At 43.6% G+C, this 27,580-nt stretch overlaps 3 protein-coding genes across 4 annotated transcripts; 2 read left to right on the forward strand and 1 right to left on the reverse strand.

The window, feature by feature from the left end:
- Nucleotides 1-1,275: 1,275 nt before the first annotated feature.
- taf13 (TATA-box binding protein associated factor 13) lies at nt 1,276-2,005 on the reverse strand. 2 transcript variants are annotated; one of them, XM_053850003.1, is made up of 2 exons: nt 1,895-2,005; nt 1,276-1,790 (listed from the first exon to the last, which is right to left on the reverse strand). In XM_053850003.1, the coding sequence occupies exon 2, from the start codon at nt 1,783-1,785 to the stop codon at nt 1,411-1,413; it is 375 nt and encodes a 124-aa protein (XP_053705978.1). In that variant the 5' UTR covers nt 1,786-1,790; nt 1,895-2,005; the 3' UTR covers nt 1,276-1,410. The 2 variants fall into 2 exon arrangements, with proteins under 2 accessions (XP_053705978.1, XP_053705979.1); XM_053850004.1 differs by having other exon boundaries at nt 1,883-1,950.
- On the forward strand, nt 1,798-7,858 carry slc35c2 (solute carrier family 35 member C2). The gene is made up of 10 exons (XM_053850002.1): nt 1,798-2,088; nt 3,021-3,220; nt 4,160-4,310; nt 4,587-4,650; nt 4,714-4,786; nt 4,928-5,096; nt 5,791-5,874; nt 6,121-6,296; nt 6,818-6,947; nt 7,109-7,858. The coding sequence occupies exons 2-10, from the start codon at nt 3,110-3,112 to the stop codon at nt 7,231-7,233; spliced, it is 1,083 nt and encodes a 360-aa protein (XP_053705977.1). The 5' UTR covers nt 1,798-2,088; nt 3,021-3,109; the 3' UTR covers nt 7,234-7,858.
- A 305-nt stretch (nt 7,859-8,163) lies between these two features.
- On the forward strand, nt 8,164-27,431 carry LOC128749963 (collagen alpha-1(XX) chain). The gene is made up of 42 exons (XM_053850001.1): nt 8,164-8,345; nt 12,727-12,798; nt 13,812-13,916; nt 14,716-14,859; nt 17,207-17,386; nt 17,542-17,712; nt 18,036-18,203; nt 18,352-18,471; nt 18,536-18,700; nt 18,784-18,942; nt 19,015-19,187; nt 19,303-19,432; nt 19,551-19,696; nt 20,072-20,201; nt 20,419-20,558; nt 20,629-20,755; nt 20,815-20,954; nt 21,135-21,267; nt 21,358-21,503; nt 21,576-21,705; nt 21,961-22,077; nt 22,147-22,293; nt 22,741-22,797; nt 23,022-23,060; nt 23,146-23,284; nt 23,362-23,504; nt 23,579-23,688; nt 24,186-24,344; nt 24,415-24,492; nt 24,557-24,643; nt 24,717-24,770; nt 24,871-24,966; nt 25,042-25,095; nt 25,181-25,234; nt 25,303-25,356; nt 25,558-25,629; nt 25,703-25,738; nt 25,812-25,878; nt 25,954-26,142; nt 26,217-26,294; nt 26,513-26,674; nt 26,744-27,431. The coding sequence occupies exons 2-42, from the start codon at nt 12,744-12,746 to the stop codon at nt 26,770-26,772; spliced, it is 4,683 nt and encodes a 1,560-aa protein (XP_053705976.1). The 5' UTR covers nt 8,164-8,345; nt 12,727-12,743; the 3' UTR covers nt 26,773-27,431.
- The last annotated feature ends 149 nt before the right edge of the window (nt 27,432-27,580 follow it).

The following is a 27,580-nucleotide window of genomic DNA, read 5'->3' on the forward strand; positions in this document are numbered from 1 at the left end:
AGTTTTTCTGCATGAGACACTGCAGGTTACTTACCGTCAGCATTGAAATAAATGGGTGAAATTGTTGTCACTGCCTTATTCAAATTAAGTGGTTCTAATTCTCAGTTTATGGTATAGAAATTTAAATGGAAAAAAAAGCTAAACTCTCAACTCTCAAAACAATGTTAATGTTATGGGTTGGGACCATGTCAAGGGACATGAACTATGCATAAATACATAGTATTTTATGTATTATACTTGCAGAAGATGGCTTCATCGATGGAACAGAGTTCTCCACCATGATGGTACGGATGAATAAGAAGGATCAAACTTTCAAGTGGAGAAATACTTGATATTTAAATCGCTGAATTATATTTTCTGTGCAGGACTGGACGCGATCAATCATCCTCACTGAAGATCCTGTGAGCCTCCTGAATTTTGTCCAAAATAAATGAGTGTAACAAAAATGACTTGTCTATGTTTTCATTCATTCATACCATACAGATTTTTTTCTCCTTTTCAGTTGTTACTTAATTCTTAATAAACTTTGAAGTCTGACACTTCTCACCTCGATCTCTGGTTCGTCAGGTTCTGTGTCCGCACGAGTGAGCCTGTCTGTTCAGGTCCAAAGCAGCAGAGGTGAAGAGATGGCCAGGTGTTTCCAACTATCTCTCTGCATGAGGACCAACTAGAAGATCTTTGTTCAAATGGCTTCACACAGTCCCAACATGAAGTTGAGTGAAGAGCTGCCAATGTAAACAGAAGAAGCAGAACTGCTGATGAAGGAGGCCAAGTACAGTCAGATCATCAAAGATTTACTATGTTTGACGCTGGCGGCCAATCCAGTCCAATCCTCTTTGTTTGGTTAGTGAAAAGCCAGACATAGCAGCAGCAATTCAAAGTGCTCTGTCCAAGACTTCATGAAGGAGAAAGATTTTTGGGTCCTAAGTTAATATAATTCCTGGTTAAATAAGTATCCAAATTACACCAGGCGGTGGAATAACTAAACATGAGCAAATACACTGCAGCCGATCTGTTTTTACAGACGCAACATTATCCTGGGAAAGCAGTTTGGCTGTGTCATGAGCTTCTTGTCATCTATGTGTCAAGGGGATTTCAGTGTTCTTTGCAGGTGAAATAGAGGACTTCAACTTTGCATCATGTCATTCCACTGCAGAACTATCACCGTTTTTGGGCGCTTTCTTCTCTTTTCTGCTGCTCAGTTTTCAGCCGGTAAGAGATGTATGTCATGAATGATGTGTCCTGCTCTGCAGCAAGCAAATGATGATGCACCTCTTAAACATCGGAAACATCTTTATTAGTCGCCATCGTTCATGAGGATGGCGAACATTGGGACAAAAACATAATCCTCACCAAAAAAGAAGAGGAAAAAAGAAATGCCATTTTAAAACTGAAGATGTCTGTAGATGTTTATGAACCGTAATTCGCTTCGTCGAAAGCTTTCCTCGCTCTCTTCAGCTCCTCGTTCATGGTCAACAAGTCTTTGACTCTGGCGAACTTTCGAGGGTCTTTGCGGATCAGGAATACGATGTCCTCCACCTGGACGCGACCCTGGCGTCCAATGGACATGGCTTTGTGGGTCATCTCCGTGATGAACTCGATGACCAAATCTTCCAGAATATCGACAGACTCCGTGTAGGGGTTCTGGTCGTCCCCGAAGCCGTACATCATGCAGCGCAGCTCCTTGGAGAAGAGTCGCTTTCTTTTTCCGTGACACACATCGACCCCGACGGCGCCGTCGTCTATCTCCTCGTCGAAACCAGTCTCATCCTCCTCTTCCGCCATTGTGTCTGTAGAAATGCACACATCACGGGGTTTTAACTTGCCATGCACCCAGTGGTTTGCGCAAAAATCACCGTACGAAGCGACATTTCACACTTACACTGCTACTCACCAACGCACCAAACCCACAACAATCGCCTCCTCTTCCGCTTTCAGACCCAAAACAGGAAGTGACTTTCTTGTAAGAATGAAATTATATCTCGTTACTGCCCCCTCTGGCGACTCCAACGGCTGACTTCCATCCACAATAATGCAACAGCATATGCTACTGACAGCACTGACCGAAAGTCTCCATCGAAATTAACGGTATGTTTTTACTCTTACTTCGTTCTTCTCTTATCGTGTAGGTTCGCAATTTAGCCAACAACTGCGGTCATGATCTTCAATGACAAAACACACCACATTTAAAAGGTCTTTTTGAACATGCTGTGATAGTCCCGTAATCTCTATTATTTCTACAAAAAAAGGAATCAGTCATCCAAAAGTTCATTTGCATTCCGAGCTTTGCAGCATTCTAATGGACTTGCATGTTTTGTGACTTCATTGCGGTCATTTTAAGTGGCGATAATGGCGACAAACAAAAGACAGAAGTTCTAGAAACAAGGCTTTCGTTCAGTCATGTGAATCAAAACGCGTCCCCGAAGTAAATAATAGGCTATTGTGGTTCAATTGAAGAACTGTTTCAACATACATTTGATCTTGCAACATTACCCTGTTAATATCCAGGAAAAACACCCGGTTTTTCTACGGAGTTCGTTTCAGTTAAGCGTGGCTGGTTATTTTAAGGCAGCTGGTGGAAAATATTACATTACAAATGTAATAGAAACTAACCATCTTCATTTGAATGTGTTATTATGAAAAAAAAAAAACTTTATTCAAAGCAGTATGGAATCGAATTTCGACAATGCTATCCAGTAGCCAAACTTTGGCGGAGTTCCCGAGATTTGTATTTTAATTCACTCAATGTCTATGTCTGTTAGCACGACGTGTGCTTACAGTTGTAACCACTGACGTGTGGTTAACTGAGAGGTCATTCCCAGCTCGTCTCCCGTTGACTTTGGTGTTTAACATTCGCTACATTTGCTTTTTCAAGCAAAGCCATCTTCACTAATCCGAGTGTTACCTGGGCAAAAACAGCAGTTCTCCAGTTTCAGCAAAATGTACAATGCATTCTAAACACCCTTGATCTCACAGTACATTCACTGTCTATTTTTACACAAAATTTCTGTCTTTTACAGACCCTAACAGGAGATGCGTTCAGCTTCAGAGATGAACGTTCTGCTATAGCTTTGCCAACTGCACCGGACCGTCCGTCCCCTTGAGGTCCATGGCGTTCCCCATCCAGTTCCTCTGGAGGGCCATTCGCACTGTTGGATTGGTTCTCTTCTACTACGTCTTCTCCATTGGAATCACTTTCTATAACAAATGGCTTATGAAGGTATTGCGATTATCATATTTTACCGCTACACATTCACCACCACTCTGGAGTCAAAATGTCTCGAAGATGACGTTCATCAGGTGCAGTCATATAGTCTCATTGCTGTGAAGCTAAAAGATCCAACCCTATGCTTGTCAAGCTGCCAACTTAACGAAATATTTCTGCCTTGTATATGTGACAGTTGAGGTTAATTTCTCTGATCATCTCAATAGTCTTCAAACACATTTTATTCTGGACTCTATACTACAGATTGACTTGTGCAGAGGCAATTGAGACCACTGGTTTTTGGACGCCTGCTGATCCTTGCAATATGATTATATTAAATGTGCAGTAACTTATTTTGTTCATCCATAGTTTCTGACAGCAAAACAGTTGTCATCAAAGCTGTTACAGTCGAGTAGTCCTCATAGTTAATCACACGTGGCCTCCCAGTGAACCATAACTGTCATATCACAGAGATGAAGCTCGTGTTTGCTTGCTTAAATATCAAAATTTCACGACTTATCCGGTTTGGCAGGTTTTCCCAAATGAAAGAGAATTTTTCTCTGATCTAGTTTGTATTCACACAAAGGTCCAATGACGATGCAAACTAACCACAGTAGTGCTGAGTCGAGCTTTAAAAAGAGACTAAGACTGGTCTTTATCAGAACATTGACTGACACACATGGATCACATGTTTACCTCAAATTCTTTTCACTTTGAGATTATTCCAGTTTGCCGCATTCTTACAGCACATTTTCTGCTCTGACTGAATTAGATCTCCCTAAAATAAATTGATAGATGAAACGTGGTAAGCAGACTGTTTGACTGTTTGAATATCGATGGACGAACCTTTAAACAAACACATGATAATGTGATTCGATCAGCATGCTCTAGCTTCAACATAAGGGTGAAGAGGGTACCATTTCTGCATTGTTCCCCTCTCCTCTCCACTTCCAGGGCTTCCACTATCCTCTCTTCATGACCTTGGTTCACCTGGCCATCAACTTCTGCCTGTCAGCTCTGACCCGGCAGTTGATCCAATGCTGGACTGGAAAACCTCGCACTGTCCTCAGCTGGTCGGATTACGTCTACAAAGTGGCTCCTACAGGTGAGAGTCCGCAGGCTTGATAAGTGCAGTCATGGAGGTACTGTTTGTCTTTGATGAGCGTGCATCAGAAGGAAGGTTCTCATCAGGTCTTATCCTGTTCAGTCAACAACGGAATCCTCCGCAAATGTAACCTTTGTTTATGCTGTCAAGTCCTTTCATAATGTAATGGAAACATGGTGCTACAGGGAAGTCCCAGGTTTCAACTGGGGCTTGAGAAACTGTATCTAGAACCCAGTGTGAAGTTGGTGTTGACCCCAAGCTCTCATTCTGTCTCAGCCTTTGCAACAGCTCTGGATATTGGTCTGTCCAACTGGAGCTTCCTCTTCATCACCATCAGCTTGTGAGTGTTTCTCTCAAACTCCTTCGTGTAACTAAGTGACTCTAAAGTGTTGCGTATTTCCAGGTACACAATGACCAAATCATCTGCTGTGCTTTTTATCCTCTTCTTCTCTCTGGTTTTTAAGTTGGAGGAGCCAGTAAGTGGATTATATTTCATGTTACAAACCTCTTCATTTGACTTCACTTATTGAGATCAGTTTCTAAGAGTAAGCAAGTGCTGCTTTTTCTCTGTCTGATCCTGCATATTTGTCTCCTCATCCTTTGTCTCGGTCACCTAGAACCCATTCCTGATCCTGGTGGTCCTGCTCATCTCCTGCGGGTTGTTTATGTTTACGTTTGAGTCAACTCAGTTTAACCTGGAAGGTTTTGTCATGGTGCTGATGGCCTCCTTCATCGGGGGCATCCGCTGGACCCTCACGCAGGTCCTCATGCAGAAGGCAGAGCTGGGTGAGCAATGATTTTGAGGAATAAATGAGGTATTTAATTTGTTTAAAACACGTTTTCAGACTCTGCTGCTTTCTACTATGCACTAATGGCAGGACTGTTCAGTATTAATTTCATGATATGACACGTTATTATTTGTTCTGTTTTGAACCTAGTGTCTGTTATTTGCTGACTTTAATACTGACAACGTTGAGAAACATTTTTAGTTTTCTTAATTTTTCTTGTGAACACTGAACAAAAAAGTATCATTTGAACACTGCAGCCTTTTGAAACCCTAAGAAGGTCTTTCCCTGATTTTACATGATAATATTTGAGATCGTGTCACATTTTAAGGATGTTTTAAATGTGTTTTTTTTCCTCTACTACCCTGCACTAAAAGCCATCAAGAGGATTCATTTTTCATTAGTGAGTTTGATACTGAGAGGCAACATAGCTGTGGAATAAACAAGTGTAACTACTGTAGTTCCGGTGACTGAGCTCTGTGGTGACTGGGGCAGATGGATCCATTGTTAAAACCTGAACTGAGGTCAGCACCCAATGTAACCTTCTGACCCCTTGAAAATGGAATGGTGTTAACTATGACTGCTCTTCTTGACCAGACTTGGTCACCTGAGTAGTAACATGACAAAAGAAATAAAAACTGGTACCTCAGTCGACATCTTTGGAAGTTTGATGTTTTTTTTTCTTCTGTTTTTAGGGCTGCAGAACCCCGTCGACACACTCTATCACCTCCAGCCGCTCATGTTTCTGGGCCTCTTTCCGCTTTTCCTCTACAATGAAGGTGAGTTGTGAATCTAAATCAGAGCGCTGCATTCCAGATGCGAGTACTGGGTTGTTAAGCCATGTTTATTGAGATCGATGGACTTGCTTTGCGAAAGTACTTGAATACATTTGTTACATGCTGATTATAGACACCTAGTTGTTCATAGATGCGTATGTTCCGTGATCATGTCTTGCTAGGTGGAACACTTTTTCTGCAGCCGTAGATTTGACTTTTCTCTCTTTTCTCTCTCACATCTGTGTGCAGCTTTAAGCCTCAGCATGTCTGAGAAGCTCTTCCGAGTGACTGAGCTGTGGCCTCTTCTGAATTCTGTCTTCCTGCTGAGCATCGGCGGGACCTTAGCCTTCGGTTTGGGCTTTTCAGAGTTCCTGCTCGTCTCCAAAACCTCCAGCCTCACCTTATCCATATCAGGGATCTTCAAGGTAGGTTTATTTAAAATGATAATTTCGTGTCGAGTCGATAATGGTCGGAGGTATAATGTCTTGATATACTTTGACCTCCTGTATAATATCTGTATTTCCTCTCTGAATGTTTTTTTTAATAGGAAAAAATAAATAAATAAATAAAATTCTTTACAAAAAAGTAAAAGTGAACTATCTTTGACTGAATTAGTTCTTTCAATTCTGAGTTGTGTGACATGTTTCTTTTTACAATTGTAGAATATCGCAGTGTATTTCAATATTGTTTTATGGCGATACGATTGTGCCATGATCTTTGCATCGTATCATATCGTGAAGTTCCTATCCATACAATAAATGCCTGATGAGGTTTGGTGAATTGGTGTCCTCATGTTCAGAGGCCACTAGATGGCACTATCTGCTCAACACTCAGCTGAGAGCAACCATGTCAATGAAGCCTCACATTGTTTTTAAACTTTGAGAGATTATATGTTAAATCAGTGTTTTTGGTTGCTTCATGATGGAGACAAACGTTCATTCTGCAGGAAGTGTGCACCCTGCTGCTGGCTTCTTCTCTGATGGGAGACAACTTGACCCCCATCAACTGGCTGGGCTTCGTTGTATGTCTGTGTGGCATTTCCTTGCACGTGGCTCTCAAGACATATTATTCCAAAAGTAAGTTTTACATGAACATGATCCATTCCAATTTCTTTCCCTCCTGCTGAGTGGGAGGAAACTGGCTCTGAGGTCTTGACCTTTTCTCAGGGGGATGATCAAGTGTTGGACAAACATGTGTCATGTCTGACATCCGGCTGTTGTCGTGTTCACTTCTCCAGGAAAGAGTGCGTCTGTAAGACAACTCAGCAGCAGAAGCCCAGAGCTGGAGTTGCCATTGCTGCTGCAGAACGGAGAAGAAGATGAGGATTCAGCTGCAGAGGAGCATGAAATGACTCTGCGATGAGGCTCCGTAGTGAGGCTTTCACCATTCCAAATACTACTATTGCACGCACAACACTGCCATCAAAAGTGGGAAGTGCCCTGCTTCACAAGCATGTCTCCAGGGGCTTGTTATGAACTATGGGCTTTATTATTGACTTTTTATGGGACACATGTTTTGCCTGAGGGCAAATCCAAGATGCAGAGAGTGTCTATGAATTTTGATCTATGGTGGGAGGCAGCTTTTAAGCCTTAGGGGAACACAAAGACTTAAATTGTAACATGAGTGTGACTCGCTAGAGTGTTTACACGCCTCTTTCTGCATCCAGAAAATGAATGGAAAATTCAGTATTAGTCTAAATCTTTCAAAAGCCTGAATGTGGGGGTATCATGATACATTCCTGTGGAAGCATAAATTATTTCATGTGTATTTCACGTGTGAAAGTATATTTAAGTGTGTTTCTATCTGACTTAATGTAAAACAATGAACTCCTGCCAAGTGATGAAATGTATTTCACTTTTAATTCAGATGTTTCCTCAATGTGCCTTGACTTGATAACAGCTGCCATCTTGGCTGTTTCAGTGTGTAGGTGACAACATAGTTGCATTGGATCTGGTCGAAGCTTTCAGTGTCACTGAGAAATTACAGTTGCGGCTAATAAAGTTTGAAATAAGAATTTATTTTTGTTTGGTCCTCTGTGTTAACATTAGATATCATTTGCAGTTGATGTATTCCAATTATTTAAATAAATTATTTAAAATAAATATTTTCATATTTAAGTATTTTCTAATTCATAACATGATGTGAAAATATTTATTAAAATATGAGATTTATTGGTCGTGATGCAGTTTGAGCTTCTGACCAGCAGATGGCACTGCAGCTGCTGGGAGTCCCATTTCTTCGTGTCCTGCTTCTGGGCTCGAGCTCACCTTCTGGTCGCGGGTGCACCCCGCCCACGCGCGGCCCGGACAGCAGCAGGACCATGCCCCGGGAGGAGTGTCAAGTTTCAAGCTTCTCTGATAGACGCCGGTGTATTGTCTGTGGCTGCACAGTCGAGCGGAACTGCTGCGTGTTGACATCGTTACTCTGGAATGTTCCGTGAAGAGTTGAGCTGAAGTGATTCGCCGCGCTCCCAGGTAAGACCTCACCTGAGTCTGCTGCGCTTTTGTCGGCCTTCACAGAAGACGGTTCCTGCACTTGTGTCTTGTCTTGACTGCTGCCACTGACTTTCTTCCGCGACCCTTGTTCACGACGCATTTATTGCCACTGAACGACCACTGCAACAGGGTTGAAATGAAGCTACATCTCACGATGGACCCCTTATTTGACAGAACTTAAAACGTTAAACGAGTCTTAAATGATGGCAACCGAGTTAGAAACCATAGAAGAGTCAGAGGAGGTGAGAAGTTTCTCTTAGTCTGTCAGTGAAATTATTTTTCATTAAATATTCCTGCTGGCATCTTCATGTGAAAACATTTTGGAACAACGAAAAACATACCAAGAAAGTTTAGTTTAGTCTAGTTTTTTTCTTTTTTGACGTTCTTCCTTCTCTTCTTTAGGCTTCAATGGAGATTTTGATTTTCCACATCGTAGCCATTTCCAATGATCTGTTTGGTGCAACGCTCACATCAAGTTGAGGCCCAGAAGGGAGCCAGAACCGAGTAGAATAACTGGATTATTGTGGTTTAATCTGATCGTTGCTGAGCCTAAAAAGCTGTTCTGATTGTTATAACTGGGAACAGACACATCAATATACCGACACAGTCCGACACAAACATCCTGCTGTGTGAAAGGGACCATTATATCTCCACTGTGACGTCTTATAACCCCTCTACAGGATCTAGCTTCGCTGGCCAGCTGAGGATGAACTCAAAGCAAAGCAGCAACAAATTCATCGTCCAGATACAAAAGGACATATATATGATACTGAGCAAAGTGTCTTCACATCAGCGATAAATTGTAAGCAAATATTTCTGGTATTTAAAAGCAACAATAGACGTCATGTTGGATATGACGTTGTTATTATTAGATACTCAAACTGTACCCGTGTATCTTCATTTTATACGATATTATATTGCCATTAAAGTCAGTTTTATTCATTGCACATTCTATCTTTAGTTTTAAGCTGCTGGAAATGAGGTTGTTTCGTGGAAATCAATGATGCAGCCATCCATCCATCTGTCTCTTTCCTATCTTTATCTACTGACAGCAAAAAAAGATGGCCGTCAGACAGACACCGAAGAAAAAGGCTGAGTAAAGGTGGAACGTCTGTGTTTCATGCTAGAATGACTGGTATGCTGGAGCAATAGAAAGTGATGCATTGCTCCTGGAAGGACAAGAACCCCTATACGTCACAGACAAAGCAGTCGGCAGATCTATGATCGTATTTTCCTCGAGGAAACACAAATATCTGGAGAGTAGCAGCAAAGTCATTTTAAACTGACTTGTGCGGAGAAATGCAAGTCGACATTCTGAACTTGATGATGTGAAAGTCTTTTGTCATTCTTTTTCCTCCATGGGGACTAGACAACTGGACTTAACAATCTCATTGTTCTGCTTTTGGTATCAGTCCAGGAACATCGACGATACTGTTTCTGAACAGGCAACCAGTTCAGTAAATCCTTCTTCACCTTCAGTTATGAACCATGCATAGCGTGATGTCATCAACAAGCGACAGCCCAGGGTTATTTTCCAAGCCAGATTCATACACAAGTTTCTTCTTCTTGTGGATATAAATATTTCATGTGTAGTAAAAATAGCTTTTTAAGGGTAAATCTGAAGTGTCAAATGTAAAATTGGGGGTTGAAGATATGGAAGAAGTGCTAGTCAAGATCACCCCATACAATCTTGTTTGTGTTTCTTTGAGGCTCTATTGATGTTGTTGATGGAAATATTTCTGGATACATAGACACATATATGCCACAAATTCCTCATAACCCCCGACTTTTTTAGTTTATTATCAATTATCAATTTAATTTAGTGCAAGCCTCCCAAATTCCGGCAACATAAATGCATATTTCAACGGTCATTATGAGCTTTATAAAATAATTTAATAATACATGTAGTTCAAATATTGTTTATTAAAAACTGGAAAAACATGTGAACACAAAAAAATCTTGAAAACTCTACAGAAGACTGTCAAGGGTGGTCAACCTATTCCAACTGCAGACCTCGCCAAACAGCTGTCCACTTGTGAAGTCCAAAAAAAAGTAGCTGTTTCTAAAGTGAGGTGTGGCAGACGCTTGTGAGATATGGTTGTTTCTATTCATCGAAAAGTTGGCCGCAAGTTTACATGGAGAATGTGCTGAGTGTGCAGGATTAGGTTTAGATAAACAGCCTCAGAAGGCTGGTTTTCTGTATTGTAACTCTTGTCTCAAATATATAAGTGATTGCTCCGACCTGGCGATGTCATGTTTTATGACATTATTAGTTCCCTGTGTGCCTAATTATTTTTCAATAATTGAACTGCCACTCCCACTGCTTGCTTCTCTTTGGAAAAATCTGTTGCTCAGCGATGTTCAACAGGTTAGTCTCAACTTGTTGGAATTCCGACGGAATATTCTTCAGTGAGTGGTAACGTACAACTCAGTTGGAGGTGACCCATGATGCGCAGCAACGCGGCAGTCAACGCGTGATCACAAGATGGATCACTTCAGTATGGATCAACTTTGATCTTCACCTAAAGAACGACCCGAAAGCTCCTCTCTTTCTCTGCGTGAGCGCTTCACTGTCTTGCTGCTTGCTTGGTCTTGCTTCTCAGGTGCGTGATTCACACAGATGACTGGCCAATAGAGTGCATTTTTAATTTCCTGGCACAAGCGGATCCTGCTTCAAATGCACTGTTTATCATTTGTTGGATCTGCGCTGCTTCTGCACTTTCTTATCTTGATGTTAAGGTGCATGTCACCCCAACATATTTTAACATGCCCTGATGCTCCCGCCAACCATGCCTCTTCATCAAGCTTCAAGGCTGAAGACACGTGAAGAGCTTCTGGCTGGACTTCAGAGGTCCAACCTTCCCCTGTTACCTGTTGAATTCCGTGTTTGATGATAGCTATATGATCAAAAGCCATTAATACAAGATAATGTACGCAAACGTCTCATATTTTGCATGAATTATAAAGGCAAACTTCACTGAAACGTGGAATCTCAAACTGCACTGCGGCCCCAACGTGTTCCAGCGCACTGTCCAAAGTGGCCCCTTTGTTTTTGTCGTCTCTGAATGGGCCCTTCAGCTGGGGCCCTCAGGGCTTTCCCTCCTGTTTGGCGTCTCTGACACTGTCTGGAGTGTCTCATGTTGCTTTGTTTTCTATTGTTTGTGTTGTGTTCACGACAAATGGAATTAATGCTTATCTGATACAAGCGTCGCTGTCTCCTCTACCTCTATCTTTAAATCCTGAATTAAATCCTCAATAAATGATATTCTTATTGAACAAAGGTGTTACAGTGACTTTATATCAGAAAAAGGGGTTGACTATCAAACTATACTTGACTTTACTGTATTTATTTTTTTGGTGCCAGCTTTTCTTCTCCTTCTGCAGTACTGTTTCAGCCCCAGGTTTATTACTGTTATTTGACTGCTGTCATCCTTGTGACTTGTTTACAGTAGACACACCAAATTGTGAGAAGGTTCCTCTTGCTCTGAGTGATTGATGAGCTCTACATCATGTAGCTTGGCTTCTGGACAGTTTTTTTTCCTCCTCCAGCTACGTCGATCTATTGATTTATGGTGGTAGCGCACCAGTGTGGAGCCCTGTGGTGCTCCATATCAGAGGACATCTGTTAAGCTGGCACTGTATGGAGGTGTATTGTATATAATCTGACTTCTATTTAAAGCTGTTTCCTGACTCCGCCTGGATGTGTTTTTGAGCCAGTTCCAAGATAGTTTCAGCAAGCTTTGAGGGTGTTTTAAGAATCGGACTGGGGTCAAAGTACCTGTTCATTTTATGAGCGTTTAAAAGAACAGTTTGCCTGTTTATATTGCAGCTTCCTCTGTGTTACTGTGTCATTTAGTGTGTGAAGCGTCAGCATCTGTAATGGGGAGAAGCTCCTGCTGCTGTAAAATGTGTTCCCACGGGAAAACTGCAGAGAATTCAATGGTTTTCTCAGTAACTGTATGTGCAGTTACAGATTTAAAACACTTGAATGACTCTTAAACACTTTTGGAAATGACTGTAATAGAAAAGACTGGTGCATAGATCCAATACATGTAGCTAATATATGCTGATTGGTCATACTGCCACAACTAAATATAAATTTATATATAAGTTTTAAATCCTTCTTAGCGTGCACTAGGGCCAGTAGCTTGTATTGAACACAACTATGATAAAAATCTAAAGTATAATTTGCATTATATTAGAAATATTAGAAATCAAATTAATCTATGTTATTTTTCTTTCTAAATATGAATGTATTGATATGGTAATTAAAGGAGTGAGAAACAATCCATTGGTTGGCAATTACTATTACAAATTTTTTAAATGTTTGTTTTAAATGTTTAAATGTTTTTATTTTCAGAGTCATCTCCTGTGATCATGCTGGGCGTTTTGCTAAGTCTTCTGCTGCTGTCATCAGGAGTTCACGGTCAAGGTGAAGTGACTTTTCCTTCCTGAGTTTACACGATATTTTTTTAAACATCTCAGTGTTGATTCATATTAAAAATATTTGGGAACTTTGGATTTAGAGAGACTTCAACTTGTTCACGTCACAATGCATGTGGTGACTGAAACAGACTCATCACTTTGGATTATAATCACACTTCATTGATAAATTGCGGAACTATAATAGTGGCGCTGTGAGCTTAAAAATCGTGTGAGGTTTCATTGAAATTCAAATATTTTATAGCAGAGAGCGCCATCTAGTGGGCTCTGAAATTGAGGACTGTTTCGTGAAGCATCATCAGCCCATCACAGCAGAGTGAATACAAGAGAAATAACATATCATGACTTGTGCCTGCTAGTCATGAACGATTCCACAGTTCTTGTATCTTCCTCTGTACAAAAAGATGTTGTTGTAGAGCCGCTGTTGGACTGTTTCGGACCTCTTTCGGACCTCTTTCGGTCTGACTGCCTTCAGATCCTCTGCCAGCAGCACGAGCTATAAGGACCCTCCAGAGGCGCAGACTTGCCCACACACACACAAACATGCTTGTCAGAAAAGGTCAAATGTCCACCAAAGCATGAAGGCAAAGTTCTATGTTTTATTCTGTTTAAACACCCCCGAACTGTTCCCCCTCTCTCTTCCTCCTTGTGATACACACAAACCCCAGACACACTGTAATATTCCTCCACCATAAACTTTGACCCTTTCGCCTCAAGCTGGGGTCCTGTTCCTGTTTCCATTCTGGGTCTAGGACAGGGGGTGCTTTGATGGATGAAGGGGCAGCTGGGTTTGGGGGTGGATGTTGGATGGGATGATGGAAACATGAACGATGCATCTTGTTGGGAAATCCCTGCCGGAAATTATGCAAATGAGGTCAGACAAGAGAGCGATTTGATTTGGGGAGATAGGAAGCAAGAGGCCCGAATGGATCACAGATTACTGCTTTCTTCTTCTGATACTTAACACAAGCGGCCGTTGACTGTCACGTCTTGTACATGCAGGCCGACTGAAGTTAACGGTGCTTTCTGAGGACAGGCTGCAGATGAAATGGAAGGAGGCTGAAGGACCCATCCAGGGCTACAAGGTCAGAGTAAAACCCATCTCAGGTGAGACGAAGCCAAACACGCCATGCTAATGTTGTCGGCTTTTTGTTCTGAACCCCACTGAAAATGCATCACCTGTGATAACCATGGAATACTAGCAGGGAAGATCAGTGGTGAGATATCATGTACTGATGTAAACAGTGTGCATAACCACTGCTGCAGTATCTGAATGATACTTCTCTGAAGTTCAAGATCTGTTCAAGCCTCGGTGTGGTGGAACAATGACACACAAATCATCTGACAACCATCCTGCTGATGTGGCACCCTGAAACGTGCCCAAGGCCCGATCCTCTGAAGACATTCTTGGCATGGCCAAAAACATTCATGTACCGAAGTACAGCGAAAATGAGTGAACTGATTTATTTGCTGTCTTTGGTGTTTGTAGCAATGTTCTGATGTTAGTGAGAGTGAAGAATAGATGACATTCATTAGAACCAGTTACATCTTGGGGGGTGTTCGGAACTTGCCACTAGAGCTGCTTGTGCATGCAACAAACTGCAAACACAATCTTGCATGTAATATTACAGCTGTGCCGCAGTGTTCCAGACTCTGTGGAACAGCTTCAACTTGTCTGTGTGAATGGTGAAGTTCATCTCTACATATTGATCAGTAGTATAGTCCTTCAGACAGTTTTACTGAGCAAGCAGACCAGAACACCTGCAGGTCAGAAGTCTATCGTGCTGACCCTGCACATCTCCAAAGGTCCAAAGTCAAAGCAATAAAGTCTCCTCCAGCTTCTAAAATCCGCTTTATGTTTCGGTTCAAATGCTACAGTTGGGGTCATTTCTTCTCTTTTTTTCAGAGGTGCCCCAGCCAGAGCTGATGCTCACCACTGTACGAGGCCGAGCCACAGTGGCAGGGCTGGACTCCAGTCAGGAATATGCCCTTCAAGTCCTTGTCCTCAACGGGACCACAGAGAAGCTTCTGGTCAAACGCAAGTTTACAAGTAAGAAACATGGCTGCCCAAACTGTGGCTATTTGACTGTGGAGGGAGAGAGCTCTCTTCTTTTATACCAGGACACTACTGAGTCCCTCACCATCATCATGAACTCTAAATACATCAGTACTGTTCTGTTATTGTCTTTATTATTATTATCATCTCAGTGCCTCCAATCCCTCTGAAGCTCTCATCCGTTGCGCCTTGTCACCTCCCGAGTCAGATGGACTCAGCTCCTATAACAATAGTCTGAAATTTCTCAGCTGAATATTTGCTCTGCTTTGCAGTGACACCGCACTTCGCTGTGGTGTGTAACACTTACACTTAATCCTGTGCTGTAGAAATTAAATTCATAACTCTGAAATAACAGTAAGAAAATGTCTTATACATTTGTCCAATAATCACAACACTGTAGCAGTAACAAAAGCTACAATACCAACAATACAGTGAGCAAACACCAACACTATGACATGAACCATCACTATAACTAGAATCTGAAAATTGTTTTACTTTATTTTGCTCTGTAGCTGAAGGGTTTTTTGACCATCACATTGCAACGTATGGACAGAAGATGATGTGGAAAGGACTGAAATGATTCACCATAGTTTTTGAAGGTTTCTCCTCAGTTTCTCATTGAAATGTTTTTTGGGGAAATGCATGAATGTACTGTATATAGACAAACAAATAGCTCTCTATATTTGAACTAGCAGGAATTTATTTCTCATTCCTGTTGTAGTTCCTTCTCTCCGCTCCCGCCGCTACAAACCAGAGCTCTGTCACTTAGTGGGTGGGTGTGTGTAAGTGCCACTCTGACCAGATTACAGAGAGGGAATTGTCTGTTTGAACTCAGTGTGTATTTTCACATGATTTAAGTGTGCTCCTGCTGCCATTTGTTGCTGTGAAAAGCAGATGTACAAGCCAAATTACATGGTTGGCAATTGCTTTTTACACACACGATGCCGATCTGAGTGTGAAGACTCGAGAGTGTTGCAAGCCGGAAGGAGCTTGTTGAGTGCCAGTGGTATCCTTCTCCTCGGGCTCCAGGTTTTCGTTGCGGTGTCAGCCTTTTCCTCTTTGGACGTCTTATTCTTTTCGCTGTGATTTATATCTCCTGGGGTTCACCGGAGTTGCAGATTGTATAATATTCTCTCGTAGCCTGTGGCTGCTGCTCACCCTGCCAGTTATACTAGGTTACTGTGTCGAGTCAAGCGTGTCAGGACACGACAGAAAATGCTCGTCAACATGGAAATTCGTAACTTGGACTGTCATGGTGGAATGATGGCAGTCTGGGAATTCCTTCCTCATGTGTCTTTGTGCTCAGCCCCCCTCCGGGCTTCATTTCCCACCAGTTCCCTCTGTTGTTTCTTACACCCTGACGCCGCTCGCTGACCTTGTTGATGAACTTCAGAGAGGTAACAGGACAGGACATTCAAATTTGTATTTCATGCATTGACCTAAGAAATGATTCGAAACAAATGTAAAAATTCTTTTGTCCTGACTTTAACATCTGCCTGTAAAATAAGCAATGACCAGACACTGGTTAGTTTCTGAACCCACAGCAATGTCACGCTGGATTGACTCAGTGAGTGATAAATATGCATCAGGGAAAAATATCACCTCTCATTCACTGGAAAAGAGTCCTAAATTCTGTGTGAAATGTCCAAAACATAGGCTTTGTTGAAGTAGCCAACTTTGTTGTAGTATCTCTGTTGGTATAGAATTTTTCATCTTCATTTTTTTTTACATGATTCTCTCCTCGTTGTTTTCCTGTTGGATACTAATACTAATACTAATACTAATAATGACATTTAGTGGAATTACACTGTCCACACACAATAACTAAGCCAAAAGATGGAATTAAAGAAGGGAGTCTTAAACTTTACCTGTATTTTGTGACTTAATATTATAAAACAAGGGGAAAACTGAAAAAAGTGTAATTATGCCATGGGATATGCTTCAAATATAATTTGTTTATGTGTCAAATCATTGTCTCTTGAGTTAATTTAAATGAGTGCTGAATTTAGATGAATGAATTTAAATATTCTTTATAAATCTATATTTCTGAGTTAATATCTAAACGAAATACATTTTGTGAATTTAATTTGAGGGGCAGGAAATACTTCAAAAATAATTAATTGTGAATAGTTAAGGGGAAGAAAAACAGAAAAAAATGGATGAAGAAAGAAAATAAAGACCTGAAAAATAGTGTGTGAATAGTGAGTGTAAGTGTAACAGAAATCTGTGTTTGACTGAAGACACAGTTGATGAACAGACTTATTCACCCCCTTAGCCAATCGAATTTTCCGTCCTGTGTGTCTAGACCTTTACATTGTTCTCTTTTCTCTCCCTTGGTCAGTGGACAGTCTGCGGGAAGAGGAAATGATCCGCAGTGGCAGCAAGGAGCACAAGAAGAAGTTATTGCCAGGTGGATCTGGATCAGGAGACTTGGACGATGTTACAGAGGACCCGCTGAGTCTGTCCACGGTTCTCTATCCGGGCACCAGGACCACCACTGCTGCGGCTACCACTGATGCAGGTTCGATCCCAAAACAAAGTCATCTTAGTTCGCAAAGTAAAAAGGAAAGTCTCTATGGGAGAGACTTTTCAAAACAATACATTCTGCCTGCAGTACATTCAGACACTTGAACAGCAACTGCCTCCATTACCACAGTGTCTCTCCCCAACAACCAGAGTCGCCAGCTACTGCGCCACCACCACTTCTACCTGACGAAACATCTGAGAAATCCAACCGTGAGAAAAGGAAGAAGAAGAAAGAACGGGATCGTTCTAAAGGGGAGAGCAAAGAAGAGCAGGGGACGACGGAGGACAAACCCCGAAAGACGCCATTCACAACGCAGCCTGGTACTTTCTGCTCTCCTTATATCACTAACATCCAGCAAGAGACACGTCTTGTTCTTCTTAACCAGCAAACTCGAGGATCAAAGGCTGGAGTTGGGATTGGTTGGTCATGAGATGACAGTGTTTGCACGAGTGAGCGACACGTAAAGGAACGACTAATGACAGGACAAGTCATTGCCCTGCAGGGCTTATGTGTTTCTTTCCCCCCCGTAATCCACTGGAACTCACACGCATACATCCGAGAGTGTAACTCATCTGCATCATGTCGGCACACGCAGGGCACAATGCTCCAACCGTGATCTCCTGTTAATATGTGTTGCTCTCAGGTGTTTCTCCGAGGAAGCCATACGAGTGTGACACCAATGCGGCAGCAGAAATCATGCTGCTGGTGGACGGTTCCTGGAGTATCGGACGGGCCAACTTCAGGCGGGTTAGAGACTTCTTGGAAGGCCTTATGACCCCTTTTCAGATTGGTCCTGACCACATTCAGATTGGTGAGCATTTTCCATTTCTATGGAACACCTTTCATTCATAATTCTAAGCCTTTAGCACTAAAGTCTACTGCAACATTTTATTTACAATTCAGTCGCAGGGTTCATTCATTTTCCGTTGTAACCAGGTCTTTTGTTTTTCCGTTCGAAGGCCTGACACAGTACAGCGGAGACCCCCGCACTGAGTGGCACCTCAACAACTTCACCACCAAAGAGCAGATGCTGGAGGGCGTCAGGAATTTCAGATATAAAGGAGGAAACACTTTTACTGGTGAGTTTTTAAAAATGAACTTTTATCGCTCTTATGATCGTCACTGGATTCTCCTCATGTCTAGGTCAGGCACTGATCCATGTGATGGAGGAGAACCTGTCCCCTGAGGCCGGAGCAAGGATGGACACGCCAGTTTTCCTGGTGCTCCTCACGGACGGTAAATCTCAGGATGATGCCATCGCAGCAGCCAGTCGCCTGAAAAACGCGGGCGTGGAAATCATCGCTGTAGGTGAGAGGTTAAAAGAGAGCTACACCTGGGAACCCTTGCAAGATCGAGCCAGTTCATCTTACCGACGTCCATGTTTCATTTAGGGGTTAAAAATGCTGATGAAGCAGAGTTGAGACAGGTGGCATCAGAACCAGTGGATCAGAATGTTTTCAACGTCAATGACTTCCCTCTGCTCAGCAAACTGGTGGCTCGACTGGTCCACATCCTTTGTGGGAGGATAGAGGACCGGGGCGTCGTCAAACGTAACCCACTTTCTCACCCGCCTTTTTGGAAGCACAGCACCGTTCATGACTAAGTTGTTTCTGTGGAAACAGGAATGGAGCCCGGTCCCACGTTGGATCCTGTCCTCTCCTTCCCCAGTCCCACCGACCTACGCTTCTCCGACCTGGGCTCCAGAGAAGTGAAGCTGCACTGGACAAGTCCTGACAAAAAGGTCCAGCAGTACAGAGTGGTGTACTACAGTGCAGAGAGCCAGAGTCCTCAAGAGGTAAGCGGCAGTTGATATTGACCCTTGTTGGGCTTCATGCCTGAGCTGCTTGATAGAATCTTAGGTGCTGCTGTATCGTGACACATATGTGAGGTTTCTGCTGTGCTCTCTGCAGGTGGTTCTGGCTGGTTCTGAGTCCTCTGTGCTGCTGCAGAGTCTCTCCTCCCACACCCTCTACCACGTGTCCGTCTTCCCTGTGTATGAAGCTGATGTCGGCCTGGCTCTCAGAGGAACAGTTACCACATGTAAGGTCATGTTTGAATCATAGTGTTTACAGATGCATGTTCAAGAGGGAATTCAGCAGAAACTAAATTTGTTTAGTGAATTATCACTGCTCTCTTACATCCTGTCTGTGCTTCCTAGTACCTTTGGCCATGCCAGAGAACCTGGAAGTGACTCCTTCCTCCTACAGCTCGCTCAGAGTGAGTTGGAAAGCAGCCGCGGATGCGACGCAGTACATGATCCTCTACTCTGCTCTCAACCATGGAGAGCCTGATGATGCCAAAGAGGTCAGTGGCGGAGCTTTCTCTGTTGCAACACTGACTCCTGTCAATTGTTTCACTCACTTCAGAAGGTTCAACTGGCAGCCTATTAATTCATAAACATGAAAAAATCAATATTTAATACTATCCTGTGAGACTAGCTGTTATTGGGTTTCAGATCAAAGTGTAATGACTGGTGAAGTTGTTGGAAAAAGAATCAAAACTATTTTCTTATGGCTTATGAGGCTTCATGAACTGATTTTCAGAGCTCAGTAGGTGGTGTTCTCTGTTTAACATAGCACAACATAGCAGATATTTTGACTGTTTGTTCCAAGCTAGTGTTGCTGAAAACTGGGCTCAACGCCGGGGCCGACTCCTTTTATCTGTTTGTGTTGTTTCCAGGAGAAATTTGACGCCGACCAGACTGTGGTGGAGCTGAACGGGCTGCTGCCTTCGACTGACTACTCTGTTACACTTTATGCTCTGTACGATGAGGAGCCAAGTGATCCATTCACGGCTGTGGCCACTACATGTGAGGCCAGATTTCTTTCTGTCATGACTTCCAACGAATTCTGTTGATGATTCCCTTGCATGAAATCAGTTTATTTCATCGTCTTAATTAAAAACCGTCATTTGTTGAATGGAATAGAGAAATGCAGCTGGAAAAAAGCTAGTGATCGAGCGGGAAACACAGATTTCTGTCTCAGGTTGCTTGAGTAAACCTGTCCTCAGAGTACCTCTTCCTGCAGTCCCTCTCCCTCCACCATTGAGCGTCCACTTCCCGATGGTCAGCCACAGTGGGCTTAGAATCAGTTGGGTCCCAGGAGACGCAGATGTCCCGGGTCACAGAATCACCTACAGCACCAACCATGGCAGTGAGGTGAAACAGGTACTGCCATTGTTGCTCTTCAGCAGTGAAGCCCACATGACACTCACTCCTTATTCACCCCTAAAACTAGGTCGAAGTGACTGGGCTGAACTCTGTACTGGTACAGAACCTGTCGTCCTTGTCTCGATACCTGGTTTCAGTTCAGTCTCAATACCCTCAAGGCCTTTCGGCAGCGCTCACCAGCAACATCACCACATGTAAGACCTCAACTCTTTGAATGGTTGAGACTCTGTTTAATATTTATTGCGTCTTCCAGTGAAGGTGCCGTCGCCGTCGGACCTCCGGGTTACAAACTTCTCTGGCAGCGACATCACAGTGCGATGGCAACCTGCAGCCGATGACGTCGTGTCCTACTTGATCAAATGGATTTCCCTCAGTGGAGGCGACCTGAGACAGGTGACCTCTGATGAAGAAGACTGTCAAATGTTTACTCTAATATTAAGGAGTATGAAGGGGGCTTTGATGGATACTGGCGAAGGTCTGGAGGAGTTGATCAGTTTAACTCACCAGCTCAGACAGAAATGAGGTGCCTTTCCATCCAGGTCTCATTTCGCTTTTCTCTTTTCTCTTTTGCAGCTGAAAGTGAATGGGGAAAGCGAGGGGGCGATCCTTGAGGGGGTGGAGGACAACAAGGAATACCAGATCTCTCTGTCTGCTCTCTTTGGAGACGGAGCCCAGAGTGAAGCTGTGGCCACACGCTACAGCACCTGTGAGTCTAAAGTGATGTTGAACCACTGAAGCTCTTCTTCTCCCTATGAAGCACCTCTCTAAGTAAATCTGGGTGTTTGTGTGTGCCCAGTGTCTGGGGGCGGTCCATCCAGCGTCTCCGTGTCTGAGGAAACCCCTGTCAGCTTGACCGTCAACTGGATTCCCCCGAACGCTCACGTCCTGCAGTACCGCGTGTCCTATACCTCACTGATGGGAACTGAGAACCAGGACAGCACCGTGAGTGGCAGCCTTTACTGGCCGTAAGAATCATCTCAACTGTGACCAGAGCTGTTGATTTGCCGTCCAAAGGTGTTGGTTCCTGGAACAGAAAAGCGTGTGGTGTTGGAGCCACTTCAGCCTGACACACGCTACAGCATCCTGGTCACTGCAGAGTACCGGAGCAGAGAAGGAGGCAGTGGCTCCACGCAGGGGAAGACTGGTGTGTGAAGTGCATCCTGTCCCGCCTAGAGATAATGTGATCTTTATATAACATACATTGAATTGTATTATACTTCTTGTATACTTACTGAATACTTGAAAGCATACTTTAGTAAACTGGAAATATTGCAAGTATAAAATCAGTATACTTACGAGGTCTGGACTATACTTGTGTACTTACACTCAAGTAAACTAGTTTTTGCCAAGGGCCTGTTTCAGCCGCGGCTCATAACTTGAGATGCCCTTGCGTCTGCAGCCAGTCTCCGGGTCAGTAGTGTGAGCGTGGTCCGCTCTGACCACTCAAGCATCTGTGTGTCGTGGAGGCCAGTGTCTGTCGTTGATGGGTATCGGATCGTGATCCAGTCTGTCAAAGGTAAGGGGAATCAAACGTGTGGCCTGGATGGAAGGCAGCCATTCGTTTTTATTGTTTTTGTGTGTCTAGACAAGCAAACAAAGGAGGAAATAGTGGATGAAACCAGCAGCAGCCACTGTTTCTCTGATCTGCAGCCTGAGACGCTCCATCGCATCAGTGTGCACTCTCTTCTCGGATCAGCAGAGGGCGCTGCTGTTACCATCTTGCACCCAACAGGTTATATTGCTCATTACCTTATTCTCTCCATGCGGGAGTCGGGAAAATAAATCAATAAAAATATGTCAGCATGTTTCTCAACACGTTTTAACAAACAAAAGCCATATATGTCAGCGACTTGGATCGTAAAAAATGTACTTTTTGTGCATGTTTTTAAATAATGTTTTTGTTTTCTGTCTTATCGAAACAACCTTGATGTAACTTCTGTAGAAAGGAAAGAAAAAGGAAAAGAAAGATAAGGCTTTTTTTTATAAAATGGTAGACATTTGAATTATCGATTATGATCCTAAGAAATAAATCATAACTATGCCAAAAAGTGTCACATTTTTATCCAGAGATACATTAATTAATATTACGTATGTAATGTAAGAATATTTCTTGCTAGATATTCTAATGATACTCTGGTACAATGAAACAAACTCACGTCATGTTTTCTCTCTCTTGCAGCCACCGCTCCTGCTAGAATTCCAATTAATCCACGGGTGTATTCAGTCCATAACGAAGGTGATCATATTTCATATTTTGTCACGTGCAGTGACAAAATTTTGTTGCATGTATGCACATTTCTTCATAACAAAATATCTATCTGTATTTTTCATGTACAAGCTGTAATTATATCTTCGAATATAATTATATATCGAATTATATATTTAGAAAGAGAAGATATATTTTAAGGAGTTCTTTTGCGGTCTCTCAATAATAACTCAGCAGTGCCCTCTTGTGTTTAGTGTGTCCTGAAGTCACCATCCGAAACAGCATTGTAAAAGGTGAGTGCAGTTCATCACAGGTTGTTCAGTAAAATAACAAGGTGTCTACAATATTGATATTTTCGAATGTTTCTATGTGTGTCAGGTTTCGACATGATGGAGGCTTTTGGTCTCACGCCGCGAGCTCACTCGTCTGTGGAGGGTGTGGCAGCCGAACCTTTTGTCTTCAACACTCTCCCTACTTTCACCGTCTTCAGAGACATTCAGCTGACACAAAGCACCAAGTGAGACACTTATAAATGACTATTTCAAATGGGCTTCTCTTGTTTTGTCCACTAATTCCCTGCTCTTCTTCTCCCAGGTTCATACACCCAGCTGGTTTCTCTCCAGAACACACCATCAGCATCTCCTTCCGCATGTTGCAGGAAACCCCCAGAGAACCCTTTGCTGTCTGGCAGCTCACGGATGTTGACTTTCAGCCCAAGATGGGAGTTGTTCTTGACCGTGAGCCTCTCTATCTATCTATCCTTGCAGTGCAGGCAAGTTTTCTTTGTTGATTCCCTGCTGTGTTTTTCCAGCTACAACCAAGCACCTGGTGTACTTCAGTCTGGATTATAGGGGGGAGGTGCAGGAGTTGACCTTTGACCAGCGCCAGGTCCACAGGCTCTTCTACGGTAGTTTCCACAAGGTGAAGACACATGTCATGAGTGTGTTCCGTGTTCTGTGCCTGTTCATGTCGACAACGTGAGTTAGAAAATAAATCACTCACGGAACATTCGAGTATATTTGAAGTTTACCTGGTGCCTGAAACACAAAAGCATACAAATATTTCATGGCAGCTTGTCTTAATGTTCCGGCTTCTACACCTGTGATTCCGACTACATCCTGGGAGATGGAGGGCTCCAGGTTATTTTTTTACAACGCGGCTTCCAAGCACATGCTGCAGCTCAAGTCTTAAAATCATGATTGATAACTTTGTAACATTTTCCAGTGTATAGTTCACGACCTCACATGCTCACACCTACATGCAATTTAGAGTCACCAATTCACCTCTGCATGGTTTTGGACTGTGGGAAGAAAGCGGAGTGCTCGGAGGAAAGCCACACAAGCACTGGTGTTTGACCTTGCCGGATGTAAAAGAGGGGTCTTTATCAGCCTCCATCTGACTTCCATTGTGTTTTCCAGATTCACCTGACAGTCACTCAGGTCAGTGTCGCCTTGTCAGTGGACTGCCAGCGCGTAGGGGAGAGACCCGCTCGTCCGCTCGGCACCCTGCCCACCGATGGCTTTGAGATGCTGGGGAAGCTGGTGAAAACCAGAGGACCCAACAGCGGCTCTGCTCCGGTACACTTCCGCCTGGCATTTCCCCGACTTTTGATTTGTTTTCACAAAATGTGACCGCTTCCCTCCACAGTTCCAGCTGCAGTCCTTCGAGATCGTCTGTAACACCACCTGGGCTTCTGAGGACACATGCTGCGACCTGCCAGGAGTGGTCAGTCTGGGCCTTCGCTTGTTTCATTTTCATTTCAAAGAGGTGACGTTGGTGTCATTGTCAGAGAGACGAGGAGAGCTGCCCCCCTCCAGCGTACTCCTGCACGTGTTCTTCAGACATCCCCGGAGCCCCTGGTGCCTCTGGACCAACTGTATGCCACAAAAAAAAAACAAATCATTTTCAACCATAAGTCATCTGACCTCATGTGTCAAACCTCCCAACAGGGAAAACCAGGTCCACGTGGTGAGAAAGGTGATAAAGGAGAGCAAGGCCAGAAGGTGGTTCCTTTACTCAACCTTGTCGTTGTTGTTTTGTATTTAAGCCAGTTTGGATGATTGTAGTTTGGTACCTTGTATTTGAAGTTGATCTTGCCCACAGGGTGAGGTGGGTCCTCCTGGTAAGACAGGGTTTGAGGGAGGTCTGGGTCCGGTGGGAGACAGAGGCCCCAGAGGAATGGTCGTGCAAGGCAAGGCAGTGAGTAGCTCGAAGTTCCGCTGCCATGTGAGGTGCTGTTTGTCCAGTCTTGACAAGGTTGACTGCCTTTTAAAGGGTCCACCGGGTGCCAGAGGAGAAAAGGGAGATCCTGGGAGACCAGGAGTTCAGGTGGGACTTTGGACAGCAAACTGGATGGTCCTGTGAATGCCTCTCCTTTGAGTTCTGATTGCTTCATATCACCTTCTTCCTGCAGGGCTTACAGGGACCGTTAGGTCCGAAGGGGGAAGAGGGCCCCCCCGGACCCAAGGTGAGTGTTATAGCAGCACTCGATCAGGGATCGGGACCCTACATTTGATATGTGTCATCTGCTTTCAGGGTATTCGAGGCGTGGAAGGGAACATGGGACCCCCAGGCGCCACTGGAGACAGGGTAAGATTTAATGAGTTATACTGTCATCCATCCATCCATCCATCCATCCATCCATCCATCCATCCAACCATCCATCCATCCATCTGAAAAGCTCTTGTGGGCCACAGAAAATGGCATGGCGTTCTGGATTTGGCCCCCTGGCCTTGAGTTTGAGTTCTTTGAACTACTCGAGAGTCTTTATTGACAGTTTGTTTGTCCCAGGGTTTCCAGGGTATGCCGGGTCACCCGGGGCTCATGGGTGAAAGGGGCTACAGCGGACCAGTGGGGCCGACGGTGAGCAGAGAGAGTGAGGTGTGTGTGAGGTGAGGATGTTGCTCATTTCTATCTGCTTTCTGTGTCCATCCAGGGTCTGCCTGGGAACAAAGGAGAAAGAGGCGAAAAGGTAGGGATTCCTGTGTAACTGTCACGAGAGATGTTTAGGGTCATGCGTATAACAAGTGCAATGCTGTCCTCAGGGGGAACCTCAGTCCATAGCACTGATCTACAGGCTGGTCACAGAGGCATGTGAACACCTCGTACACAGTGAGTCTTCGCTACATCTTTCTGTCCCGATCTACCGTCATGTTTGACGTCCTGCTTTCCGCTTGCCCTTGGCAGAGGAGGCGTTAAAACTGGACACGTTCATCGATGAGTTGAATAAGAAACCAGCTCCCATCGAGGAGCCGGTGGGGCCTCCAGGGGAGCCAGGAATTCCAGGGTCCCGGGGTCCACCTGGATCCAGGGGAAGCCAGGGTAAAGTTGGACCCAGAGGGAGACCCGGTCGGCCAGGATACCCTGGGGAGCAGGGTATGATTATTTTTTGTCTGTCTGTCTGTCTGTCTGTCGGTCGGTCGACTCACACCAGAAACTTTTATGGTCAGGAAGAAGAGGTATGTTGGGAGCAAAAGGAGATGCAGGGGCCAATGTCCAGGGGCCGACAGGAGTCAAAGGGTTTGCAGGTATGTCATGTATAGTATAGTTTAAAATATATATATTTACAATATGGCTTACTTATAATAAAATGGGTCACTGAGTAATTCATCAGACAGCTTGACTTTCGAAGCATTTATTGAACTCGTGTCTTTTCTGAGCCTGTGTTGAGTGTAGGTTGCTGTGCACACGTGGCTGCAGTAAGTTCAGTTTCATCCTGATTTTAAATGATGTCATGTTACTGCAGGTCCTGCAGGGGAATCCAAACTGGGAACACCAGGACCCAAAGGAGATGAAGGGAAGGCTGGGCCACCTGGAGTACCAGGCCCTCCCGGCCAGCAGGGTGAGATCGGACCCCCTGGTGTGTGTGACAACAGTGGAGGCTGCCACCAGGCTCCACAGCAAACAGGTTAGCTGCTACAACAGGCCGGGATTCATGATCTTCATGGACTTCATGGTCTTCCATGTCTTCTCACAGATGACCCTTACTATGGCTACCAGCCCTGAGCGGTCAGTCACCAGCCTCTAGCAAGGTGAGGAGACACGACTTCAAAACGCATCTTGGCTTCTGTGGACCTGACCTGACCTGGGATGGAGAACTTTCAAAAAGAACCAGCTCAATGGCTGAACTGCGGCCAGCTGATGATGATGGAAGACTGTTGCTGGGTGATCACACAAGCGAGTGGTGCGGCCACTAGAAGTCTGTAACAAAGAGAGGTGCCACCAGAAAACCTTCCCCTGTGTGTCAATGATGTACTGTCGGATAGTCGCATTGAAATCTGAAGTTACTGCTATATTGATGTAACTGTGCACTGTATCAATGCCTTTGTTTGTATTCCATTTATCCCCACTTTGTTATTGTTTTTAACCTCAGCTGCCTCCGAAACGATGAGCAAAAAAACATCCCTGGTCGTTTCTAAAGATACTGTGAGATTGTTAAAAAAAATAAATATATATTTATATAGTATTTACATAACCATGAGTTTGCAGTGACTACTGTATATTTGTATTCATATTGATTTCTCTTATTCTTTTTATCATGCCTTCATTTCAGTGTGCCCGCATGCATGTGTGTGTGTGTGTGTGTATGCGGATGAGTGTGTGCGCTTGTGAAAGTTGTAAATGTGGGCTTTTATTTTGCATTGTCTTCAAGATGAAAATAAAAATCGTGGTTGTATTTTGTGTATGTGTTGTATTTCTTCTAAACTGTTAAAATTGTTTATGATAATACTGCTAAATGTATTTTGATGACGACTCCACTATTGACAATACCATAATAAAATTCGATTTGATCTTACTTTGAAAATTGTAAATA

The sequence above is a fragment of the Synchiropus splendidus genome, chromosome 18, assembly GCF_027744825.2.
Source record: "Synchiropus splendidus isolate RoL2022-P1 chromosome 18, RoL_Sspl_1.0, whole genome shotgun sequence".
NCBI lineage: Eukaryota > Metazoa > Chordata > Actinopteri > Syngnathiformes > Callionymidae > Synchiropus > Synchiropus splendidus.

Coding starts and splice junctions, on each gene's coding strand:
- taf13 (XM_053850003.1), bottom strand. CDS start 1,785: ATGGCGGAAGAGGAGGATGAGACTGGTTTCGACGAGGAGATAGACGAC.
- slc35c2 (XM_053850002.1), top strand. CDS start 3,110: ATGGCGTTCCCCATCCAGTTCCTCTGGAGGGCCATTCGCACTGTTGGA. Junction 3,221..4,159: donor ATAACAAATGGCTTATGAAG/GTATTGCGATTA, acceptor CTCCACTTCCAG/GGCTTCCACTATCCTCTCTT. Junction 5,097..5,790: donor CATGCAGAAGGCAGAGCTGG/GTGAGCAATGAT, acceptor TTCTGTTTTTAG/GGCTGCAGAACCCCGTCGAC.
- LOC128749963 (XM_053850001.1), top strand. CDS start 12,744: ATGCTGGGCGTTTTGCTAAGTCTTCTGCTGCTGTCATCAGGAGTTCAC. Junction 19,433..19,550: donor CAGAGGAACAGTTACCACAT/GTAAGGTCATGT, acceptor TGTGCTTCCTAG/TACCTTTGGCCATGCCAGAG. Junction 23,505..23,578: donor GATGGGAGTTGTTCTTGACC/GTGAGCCTCTCT, acceptor GTGTTTTTCCAG/CTACAACCAAGCACCTGGTG.